The sequence below is a fragment of the Tamandua tetradactyla genome, chromosome X (genome assembly GCF_023851605.1).
Source record: "Tamandua tetradactyla isolate mTamTet1 chromosome X, mTamTet1.pri, whole genome shotgun sequence".
In the NCBI taxonomy this organism is placed as follows: Eukaryota; Metazoa; Chordata; class Mammalia; order Pilosa; family Myrmecophagidae; genus Tamandua; species Tamandua tetradactyla.
The window spans coordinates 130,284,649-130,296,736 of record NC_135353.1 but is presented as its reverse complement, the minus strand read 5'-3'; the positions used below and the strand labels follow the sequence as shown (position 1 = coordinate 130,296,736).

Below are 12,088 nucleotides of genomic sequence, written 5' to 3'. Positions count from 1 at the left end.
AGAATACGCTACGGATATTTGTTTTAGTTATATGTAACAATGATTAAGAGAATTTAGCCTATTAGAATTTGGCCTATATTACTCTAATTTAAGAAACTGATTTAGACTTGTGATTTTAAGTTGGACTCCTACTGATACTGATGCTAAACAGTATCAGAACACTTAAAAGACTATTCAACACATCTATTTAATAAACTAGGTTTATACAAAATTTCCTAAGTATTCTGGAAAGTTTTCTTGGTTAGTCAGACAACTAAGGTAGAGAAAGTCAAATACATGATATTAAACCTAAATACAGTTAAAAAGCTAAAAGGAACATAATTTAGTTATAAAGCCTGCTTTAAAGTAAATTTTAAATTTTGCTTAATTTATAAAACAATCTGTATTTAAAAGCAGTAAAAGCCGATTACACAGTATGAAACCAGAAGATATAACATCTCTAACTTTATCATAGTATTTTAAAGATTAAAGAACTATCCAAGAATTCTCTATAATTTGTATATGGATAATAATATTCAAAGGGTCACAAAAGTATATAAAGGTAAAGATCCTGAAAAATAATCTACAGGAACAGATTAGCTTGATGTTCACAGTATGTGGGGTTTCTACTTCACAAAGTAAGATAACTAAATAAAATATCATTAGGATGGCTACTCTGCCTTAGGTTTTTCCATCTAAACTATCAACTACTTTATTCTTAGGTTAAAAATGAGGGCAAAATATCTTTTAGTAGACCGTGGAAAAGTCTAAAGGCTAATTAGAAAATTTTATATAATTATCAATTGTGCAATCTTTAATGTCAGTATATGTGAACTATTACATGAAACCATAGTTTCAAAAAACTATAGAACCTCTTTTGTTGCTCGGATGTGGCCTCTATCTCTCTCTCTCAGCCAACATGGCAAGTAAACTCACTGCCCTCCCCCTCTCTACATGGAACATGATTCCCACGGGTAGTAAACCTCCCCAGCAACATGGGACAGAAATCCTAGAATGAGCTGGGACTCAGCATCAAGGGATTGAGAAAACCTTCTCAATTGAAAGGGGGAAGAGAGAAATGAGACAAAATAAGGTGTCAGTGGCTGAGAGGTTTCAAACAGAGTCAAGAGGTTATCCTGGAGGTTATTCTCTTTTTTTTTTTTTTTTTTTTTTTTTTACATGGGCAGGCACTAGGAATCAAACCCGGGTCCTCTGGCACAGCAGGCAAGCATTCTTGCCTGCTGAGCTACTGTGGCCCACCCTTGGAAGTTATTCTTATGCATTATATAGATATCCCTTTTTTAGTCATAATTTATGGTATATTAGAGTGGCTAGAGGGAAGCACCTGAAACTGTAGCACTGTGCTCCTGTAGCCATGTTTCTTAAAGATGATTGTATAATGATATAGCTTTCGCAATGTGACTGTGTGATTGTGAAAACATTGTGTCTCATGCTCCTTTTATCTATGGTATAGACAGATAAGTAAAAAACATGGATAAGAAATAAATAATAGGGGGAATAAAGGTTAAAATAAATTGAGTAGACTGAAATACTAGCGGTCAATGAAAGGGAGTGGTAATGGGTATGACATGTATGAGTTTTTTCTTTTTTCTTTCTTTTACTGGAGAGATGCAAATGTTTAAAAAAATGATCATGGTGAGGAATACACAACTAAGTAATGATATTGTTAACCATTGATTGTAACCATGTCAAAAATGTTTGTATGCTGGTTCATTATTTATAATAAAAAAAAAATTTTAACTGTAAAATAATTTTTAAATGCTTACATACTGCTTATATACATTGCAAATGTAAACATAAACATATTATTTATACACATTTATAAATATAAAAATAATCATACTTATTAATGTTCTCAAACGAAATTTTAAGTTCTGACAGTAGTGACCATTCAAAATTTCACACTTTCACTATATCTGACTTGAGTCAAATGTGACATGAATCTTTCAATTCTACTAGCTTATAACCCTAAGTGTAGGTCCAAGTTTTGCACTTGGAGGGAAGCTATCTTGGTTTCCACTGAATCTGCAATTATCATATATTTGCCATTGTTTGCTCTTTCTCCCCATTCTCACCCCATATCCCACATAATAGGACTCAAAATTAGACCCTAAGAAGTATATGACCAGATTTCATTTTCTTCATAGTCAAAAATCATAGGCTATAGCAATACTAAATGACTTTATAACTCTACAAATCACTCAAGCTATCCTTCAAATATTGTGCTTTAGAATTCTGGCAAATTAGAACAGAGTTTAAGCTATCTCCACCCATTTCCCTCTACATTACTCTCTGCTTCCCCACCCCCAGATGAAGGTAAGGTTGATATATGGATTTTGGAGATGGAATAAAGCCAGACATCAAATAACTTACTTGAAATCCATCTCTTACCTTCTGTACTTAACCCTGGACTTGATGTGAATTTGGCTACATCGACAATTTTTACAGCAAATTGTTGCCCAGTTTCTCTGTTGATACATCGCCGCACAACACTGAACGGACCCCTAAAATAAAACAAAACAAAACAAAAAGTCAATTTTAAAAAAGTCATTGATTTTCTTAAGTTCTTGTTTCCTTTTAATATTTTACTGATATTATGCTATCTACTAACTGTACTACATGAGCACCAAGTCATTCTCTCCCATTTTAGACTCCAGATGGAATGTGGTTTTCAAAATCAATTTTAAGTAATGTAATTTTGAACATATTTTTCTATAGTTCATGAGGTAATTAATAATTTATAAATATCATTCAACCAGAATAATAGAATATAATTAAGTTTGCAATTCAAAATCTTTTTTTAAATTCTAAATAACATTTTCATATTCAAGGCAAACAATATTTATAATATTTTATGCAGATTATCAACAATTTAAATGTAATAAATGAAATCCATAGTAGTGTATATAGCTTTCCTCTTTTAAACCAGAAACCTAACACCTTCCTTTCACACTACCGACTTCTTCCCTAATCTTCACTAACAACCACTGAGTTTATCTCATATATGTCTTGATCCCGTCCACTTCTCTCCATGTTCCACACCTTGGACTCAGCTACTACATCTTCTACCCGGATTACAGAAAAACTTGTTTCCCCCGTTAATTCTTGTAGTGATATCTGACAACCTCTCCCGCCTCACCTGTTATTCTGTTTCTCCCTCTATACCCTGGTACACTGGTTTCAAAGGATTTATGTACCCTAGAAAAGCCATGCTTTAATTCTAATCAATCTCGTGGGAGCAACGGTTTCTTTTAACCCCTATTCAATAATGTAGGCTGGAAACTTGATTGGGTTATCTCCATGGAGATATGACTTACCCACTTGTGGGTATTAACCTTTTGAATAGAGGGAGATGTGATTCCACCCAGAGAGCAGATAATGACGACAGAACGATGAGAGCCACGAAGCAGAGAGCTCACATGGCCAGAGAACTTTGGAAATGAACAAGGAATATGTCTCCAGGGGAGCTGCATGAAACAAGAAGCCTGGAGACAATGCTAGCAGACCTCACCATGTTTGCCACGTGCCTTTCCAGTTCAAAGAGAAACCCTGAACGTCATCGGCCTTCTTGAACCAAGGTATCTTTCCCTGCATACCTTAGATTGAACATTTATATAGACTTGCTTTAATTTGGACATTTTCTTGGCCTTAGAACTGCAAACTAACAACTTATTAAATTCCCCTTTTTGAAAGCTATTCTGTTTCTGGTATATTGCATTCCAGCAGCTAGCAAACTAGAATACCTGGCTATTTGGGCCACCTTTCAATTCCTTGAAGTCCTACTTCAGGGCATTTACATGTTTTTCCTTCAGATCTTGGGTCCATTGTCATGTCCTCACAAAAGTTCTCAGTGACCCCAAAGACTAGGTATCAAGCCCCCACTTCTATGCTGAAAACTATCATGTACCTTTCCTTCTTTCCCAACATTTTCACAGTATATATAATTATGCATTTTATTATGTATATTATGTATTATGTTTTGTTTAACATCTATATCCATCACTACACTATAAGCTCTATGGGGGTAAGGATTATATCTGTTCTCCTCTCCACTTGTATCACCAGAGACTAGCATTATGCCCAGATCAAAGGAGGCACTCAAATATTTGTTACAGAAACAAAAAAGAACCAAGCAGCCAATGGGTAGTGAAAACTGAGAGGCAGAGGAAAAAGAGGGAAGAGTTGTTGATTTTAAAGATACTACTTACTGAACAGCTTCAAACAAATTCTAAAACAGAATTGAAATAACAGTATAATTGTAAAAACAGAGGCAAAATACAGGAGGACAATCTAAGGGAAGCTCTATCTAAGAAGATGAGTCATATACAATGGTTGAGAAATTGAAGCTCGTATGTTCAGGCAAACAATGGAAATTTGAAACACAGAGAAATCCTTTCTTATTCTCAAATTTCAAAGTAAAAATTTTTCTAAATTGTCATAGGAAAGGAAGTAATTTCCACCAGCAGAGTCACTGGTCTAGTCATTTGCTCACCCAGTCTTCCCCTCAATCTAGTTCAGTGGTTCTCAAATACTGGCCACACCAGTGAATCAACAGGATGATAAGAAAAAACTGATGCCTAGGTCCGCACCTTAAACACATACACACACCGTTCCTTGTGATTAATAGTTATGAAATAAGTATCGAGAACTCGAGGTAATACAAAGATAGATTTCTGCATGTTTGAATTAGACGATTAAATAATAAAAATTACAATAGCAATGTACTATAGTAGTTTCTCTGAAGGATAATATTATTTAAGTCATACACATACTTGTAAATATATAAGTGCATGTGTTTTTCCCCTCCTCTGGGAAAAAAGAAACTTCTCATTGGCCTCTAGAAGTCCAAACAGTAACACCTGGCTCAATCAGCAGGCAGACAAAAATTCTTCATTTAGGCTAGAACACTTGACCTAAAGTATAAGTTTGTCTTCTTTGAATTAGAGGTCAAGCATAATCTAACCCAGATTTAAACACTTCTCTAAGATCATATGAATGAGTTGATTTTAATTTGCTTTCATTAGGACATTAATTATACCACGGATTTAAATCTCTTTCTTCGAACAACCTAACAAATCTAAACTAAATGGAAAAGATGCAGTAATGTACCTTTCAGAATTCTATAGAAAGGGGCTTCATAATTATAACTCAAAACTGTTCAAAGATTTTCCTCTGTGAGAATACGATATATCTATTCATAAACTGAGGGAGGACTCCCACAATCTAGATGTCTTACTTGTGATTACTTATCTTGACAATAGTAAGCAATTTTCAGGAAATGCTTAATGAAATCAGTCTTGTCCACACACAAAGCCTTCGAACTCTATTTATATATACATTTTGTAGCATGCTTCAATTCACTACAACTTTTTAAAGAAGCTTTCTGAGACTCGTATCTAGGATTATTCATAGTAGATCTAGTCAATTCTTTACTTTTTCCTGCTTGAACAAAAGTGAGAAAGAAAGCACAGCTTCTCTCCCCACCCTCTTAGTAATAGTAAAATTAGGAAAGCTAGGGAAAAGGATATACTGAAATAATAAAACATAGAAACTTTAAAAATCTGTTAGTAAAAATCAAATCAATTTTCCAATACTTCAAGCATAATTTTACAGTGAGGCAAAGAATATGAGTACATCTATGAACTATGGATGACCTGAAGACAGATCAAAAGAAAGCATTATTTTTTCTTTTTTTGCATGGGCAGGCACCCGGAAAGCATTTTAAGGGTCTGTAGCTCAATGACACCCAGGGAATTAACAAAGGTAAACCAAAATTAATACACTAAAATCACATCAAAATGTACTTTGTGATTTAAACCATTAGCTAGGAATTCAGTGGAAACTGACAAAAATCTAAATGAGTATATAGTGTCCATAATTTTAGCAGGACTTATTTGGTGGATATGTTAAAGAAAGGGGGCTATGAAAAATTTGACTTGGTCTTTGATATTAAGGGAAGAGGGCAATAGAGTGTGCATAAAATCTATTGTATTACACTTGTTACTTGTAATTGAATAACAGTTTAGGGAATAGCAAAAACTAGGAAGCCTAAGTTTCAGTCTGGCCTGAGTAGTAATCAAAATGGAATGATAAAATAAATTGATGGGATATCAGATTTGATGAAATATGATATTCTTCATTCAACTCTTTATGAATACTGAATATTGACTGAGATTGTGGCACAAGATTCTACCTGGAGGTAGGTGGCTGCTTACAGAATTCTATGTTTTTAAATAAAAGATCAAATAACTAGAATACATTACAAGTGAATATGCTATAACATCTACTAAAGTTTTGAAAAGTATGCAACTGTGTCTCTACACAGACACAGAATAGTCTTCATTTATTTGAAAAAAGGTTAGATATAAGAAATACACAATTTTGATACCCATGGTAAATACATCAGAAAAAGAGACTAGAAACAGTATTATGCTAGAATATAGTATGTTGGTTTCCAGGATAGGACAGATTAAGCACAATGCATCTAATTTACTTAAATTAGCACCACTAAAATGATATCAAAGGGGTAACGTTAATAAAGAAAAGACAGACTAGATTTGGAAAACAAGAGAGGAGACAGCAGTAATAATCAAATTTTGGAAGCTGGAGCAAATGGAGTAATGGCAATTGACTTAGCAGACTTGGGAAAGCTGAATAGCAAAAAGAAAATAAAGAAGGTTCAGAACCAAATCCATTTACACTACAGAATCCTTAGAAGCTCATGATCTGGGAGCACCAGTTAGAGAAGCACTTAGAGCACTACATAGCCTGTGTACCAGGGGTAACTGCTCCTTGCTAACAGAGATTTATTCTCTAGAGAGAGTAAACACAAGGTCTCAGACTGTGGATACATAGTTGCGGAAGTGGGTATTACACAGAAAGCAAGGGGATTATTATACACTGAATAGAATAGCTCTAGTCCCTTTTCCCTTAATAGAGGGAATGTTGGAAGCAGATCTTGACCCTTCAGGCAGGAAAAGAAAAACTTTTCTCCTCGATATCTTACCAGCCCAGAAGGAAAGACCTAAAGATAATGACATGAGATTCTCCAAACCACTCAATTAGATCATCCTCTAGTGAAACCCGAAGTCAACAAGTTCTACCCGTATGCTCAGAGCTCTCAATCAGCTTTGAGACCTTCTATTGCAGGATTTCCAACCCCAGCACTATTGACATTTTGGGCAGGGCAAGGGTTTGTTTTATGGGCCAGTCCTGTGCATTGTAGAATGTTCAACACCATTTCTGTTCTCTACTCACTAGATCTCAGTACCACCACTCCTACACCCAGGTTTTAAAAATTTTTATGCATTTGTACTGAAGTATCTTAGCGCACCATACACTCCATCCAAAATATATATAATCAATGGTTCACAATATCCTCACATAGTTTTGTATTCATTACCATATTTTTTTACAACATTTGCATTACTCCAAGAAACAAAATTAAAAGAAAAAAGAAATAAATTAATACATCACATACCCCTTACCTCTCCCACTTACTGACCACTGGTATTGCAATCTACCCAATTTTGAGACTTACAGTAGAGGTAGGTTGACTAAGACCATGTAGTATTGACAGACTGATATATATCAGTGGAACAAATAAAAATATCCAGAAGTAGATCCATATAAACACAGGCAAACTAGTTGTTGTTGCTGTTTTTGCCATATAGTTATAAAATCATTATCAAAGATCAGGGCTACTGGACTACAGTTCAACAACTTCAGGTATTTCCTTCTGGCCATTCTGAAACACTAGATTCTAAAAAGAAATATCTATATAATGAGTTAGCAGTCAGAGTCATTTGATATATCCTAATTCTTCAGTTACACCTCTATGCTAGTTTGAAACTATTATGTACACCAGAAAAGCCATTTTCTTTTAATCTAATCTTGTAGGAGCAGATGCATTGTTGGGTGGGACCACTTGGTTAGGTTGTTTCCATGCAGACTGGACCCCACCCATTCAAGGTGGGTCTTAATCCACTTACACAGAGTCCTTTTAAGAAAGAGGCAGTTTGGAGAGAACACAGGTGTTTGGAGATACAGAAAGAAAATGCCCCAGAAGAAGCTAGAAAGACCCACAGGAGTTGAGAGAGCTGTTTAAAACCAGAAGCCAAGAGAGAAGAACAGACATCACCATGTGCCTTCCCATGTGACAGAGAAACCACAGATGCCATCGGCCATTCTTCAGTCAAGGTATCTTTCTCCAGATGCCTTAGCTTGGACATTTCTATGGCCTTGGAACTATAAACTTGTAACTTAATAAACCCTCCTTGTAAAAGCCAATCCATTTCTTGTACATTGCATTCTGGCACCTTTAGCAAATAGTAGTTTGACATATCTGGCTAAAGCTTGCCTAAGAATAACCTCCAGAATGATCTTTCAACTCTATTTGAAATTTCTAAGCCACTGAAAGTTTATTTTTATTTATTTATTTATTCATTTTTTGGGTGCAAGATCCAGGAATCAAACCCAGGTCTCCTGCATGGAAGGCAGGCATTCTAACCACTTAACTACCCATGTACCCTGTAACTTTATTTTGTTCCACTTTTTTCCACCTTTTTGGTCAAGAAGGTTTTCTCAATCCCACAATGCCAGGGCCAGGCTCATCCTTAGGAGGCATATCCCAAGTAAGGGAGGAGGGTAATGAGTTTATGTTCAGAGGTGGCTTAAAGAAAGAGGCCACATCTGAGCAACAAAAGAGGCTCTCTGGGGGTGACTCTTAGGCATAACCAAATGCAGGTCTGGCTTTGCCATTGCAGAAATGAGTTTCATAAGCCTCAAGATCAAGGCTTAGGCTTATTATATTGGGAGTTCTTAATGCCTGAAAGAATATCAGGATTTCCCCAGGTGAGGAAGTATAATAGATCCACATTTAATAGATCCACATTTTCCCCTATTTCCTCAAAGGGACTTTACAAATACTTCTTTATTTTTTGCCCAAAATACTCTGGAACATATCTCTGGGTATTACATTAACCTGTACAGAATAATAAGATCGCATTCCCTATTCTAGGTTCCATGTAATTAGGCTGCTTAAATAAACTGACCAGACAGCTTATATGAGATAGTGCATTGTAGAAAATTCAAATTTTGGACCAAATAAACATCTCTTCCTTTAGTCTCCCACGTGGTTAAAGTTCTAAAATACAGACAATATCATCATTTATGCTGTACCCTGATTTACCTTAGTCCTAACCAGGTCCACGAAATGGAAACAGCCCAAATGTCCATCAGCGGATGAGTAGATAAACTATGGTATATACACACGATGGAATATTATGCAGCAGTAAGACAGAATAAAATCACGAAGCATACAATGTGGTTAACCCTTGAGGACATTATGTTAAGTGAAGTAAGCCAGAAACAAAAGGACAGATATTACGATTTCACTAATATGAACCAACAATAATAAACAAATTCTGAGAGAAAAAGTTGAGAACACACATTATCAGGAGATAGAAAGAGGACAAGAGTTTGGGCACTTGATGTTAAAGGAATATAGAACATTCAAGAGGTTTATTGTAAAGATCCAGATATGGATAGCACAATACTTCCAGTTTTGACAACCAATAATATATCTCCAGACATTGCCAAATGTCCCCAGGGTGGGAGTAGGGTGGGCAAGATCATCCCAGATAGAGAACTACTTCTCTATACTTAATCATGAGTAGATGAGTAGAGACCAAGTCTCCAAGGCATCTGGAGAAGAGCCTTTAATTTGAAAGATAGGGACCAAAACAAACAGAAAGAGCGGCTTAGAGGAACAAGACAACAATAAAACTTCAAACATTAATATCCTCAGAAAGACATTACAAACATGAAACAAAAACAGAACTTTCAGAAAACAAAAAAAGAGTTCTTAACACATGAAGAAATGTAAAATTCAATAGAAGGGTTGGCAGATGAAGTTCAGGAAAGTTCCCATAAAGTAGAGGAAGAAGAACAAAAAAAGAGAGGGGAGGAAATAAAAGAAATAATTCAAGAAAATTTCCCAGAACTTAAATCATGAATTGCCCAATTCAAATAACCCAACAAATACTCAGCAAAATAAAGCATAGACCCATGTCCAGCTTATACCACTATGAAATTTAAGAATACTGTGGACAAGAAAAAGATTTTCAAATTTTCAGATTTCTAGAAGGAGCAAGAGGGGAGAAAAATGTGCAGCGAGGGGATGATACAGCTCACACACAACAGATAGGGGATCAGAACAAATTCAGATCTCTCAATGGCAACACTAGAAGGAAAAAGACAATAGAGTAATACCTTCAAAATCATAAAGGAAAAGTATTTCTAACCTTTAATTCTACATCCACCCAGACCATGAATAATCAGAAAGATATTTTCAGACATAAAAGAAGTCAATAAATTGCTTCCCATGCACATTTTCTGAAAAAAAAAATTATCGTAGGATGTTTGCCAAAAGAGTAGAAGGAGATCCACCATAGATGCAGAAAATCCCTAGGAGTACAAGGAAGGAAAATTTCAGGCAGATAGCTGCACATCAAGCACAGAGGGCAAACAGTCCAGACTGGAGCAAAGTGACTCAAGAGTGACAGCTCTCAAGTGTATTGAGAGTTGTCAAAGATTCCCACTGTCACTGGACCACCTTTTTAACCTAAGACAGAAATGACTGGGTGAGACTAACCCAGATTTTTTTGTTTTGTCTTTTCTGACCATGGCTGATGAAATTCCTGTTTTTCTCTGCTGTTCGGATTAGCAGAATATTCTTATTTCACTCCACGGTAGGTTCTGCTTTTTCCCTGTTCCTGAGAGCTAGAGGTAAGCCTCAGTGAGCTAAAAAGCAGAAACCGCAGAGCAGCTCATGGCCCCCTGAGCATATTCCTGCTACATGTTCAATACTCAGCCCTGCACTACAACACAAATGTCCTTCCTACAAAGAGCAAGATTTACTCACAACCTTGCCAACTGATTTCCCTAAAAGGATTCCTATACACTCTCAGGGTATCTAAAGCTAGACTGTGAACAACAGATTCCATTCAGCTTCTCTTCTCCTGAAAATATTAATACAACAGCAGTAATACTGCCCTTTCCTTATGCAACTAAGTTTGTGCTTGCTACTCAGGTTTAAAAGACTAAACAATACATTGTTTAGGGATAGATATACATAGGTATTAAAGATATAAATAAAACCAAAGGAATGATTAATACAAAAGTCAGGATAGTGGCTATAGTGGGGGGTGGGGCGGGTTGTGATTGGGAAGAGGCAGGCAAGGGACTTTTAAAGGTACTAGTAATATTTTATTTCTTAATCTGGATGATGGGTTCATGAGTTTTCATTTTACTATTATTCCTTAATACATATATATACATACATTTTATATACTCCTTCATACATATATTTTTCAGTTAAAAAATGTTTGTAGTGGCTCAGGGATAAGTTCTTAACCTTGCTAACCAGAGGAAGTCTTAATTTTTTACAAATTTGTACAATACAAATTATTTTAAATGACAATGAATTAAAAACAATGTTTGCATCTCAATCATAAAGTCAATGTGAATATGTTAGTGTAATTTTACATCAAATTTGAACCAAATTTAAAATAATACCTTAAGTTGTTATATGTAAACTTTGGAGTGCTATCCGAAATAAAAAGTTCTCACCCTTATGAGAGGATTGCAAACAAAAACGCATTGTATATCTCAGGAAACACTGGATGAATGGGGTGAACTTCCTGTCTATATCATCAGCCTAGAAGCTTCATTACATTTATAATGAACTGTGTAATGTACCACAAGAGATTCAGGAAAACCATGAATATGAAGAACAATCAATGGAAAGTAAAGGAAAGAAAAGGGTGGGGAAACTGAAGCCTAAGAATAAATTAAATATTGTGTGTATATTTTTGTTATATAATATTATATCTTCATAATATGCAATATTATATTAAATTTATGTGTGGTATTCATATAAGAACATAAACTCCATGAGTGTTGGTGCTCAATAAGTATCTATCTAGTGAGTGATGTGTCAAAAATGACAAATTAGGAATTATGAATAAGCCACTGATAAATTTATCATACCACTTAATTTTATATAACTATATAAATTTTGAGAAAT

The 12,088-nt window shown here is 35.2% G+C and overlaps 1 protein-coding gene across 8 annotated transcripts in view; it reads right to left on the bottom strand.

Annotated features, from left to right (window-relative positions):
- CASK (calcium/calmodulin dependent serine protein kinase) overlaps positions 1-12,088 on the bottom strand; it is a 533,324-nt gene that overhangs the window by 379,805 nt on the left and 141,431 nt on the right. For 4 of the 8 annotated variants that reach the window (XM_077145443.1, XM_077145445.1, XM_077145446.1 and 1 more), the window contains exon 2: positions 2,374-2,504. In XM_077145443.1, coding sequence (XP_077001558.1) covers positions 2,374-2,504 — 131 coding nt within the window. The remainder of the gene's footprint in view (positions 1-2,373; positions 2,505-12,088) is intronic. The other 4 variants (XM_077145444.1, XM_077145451.1, XM_077145447.1 and 1 more) reach the window with 1 other exon arrangement.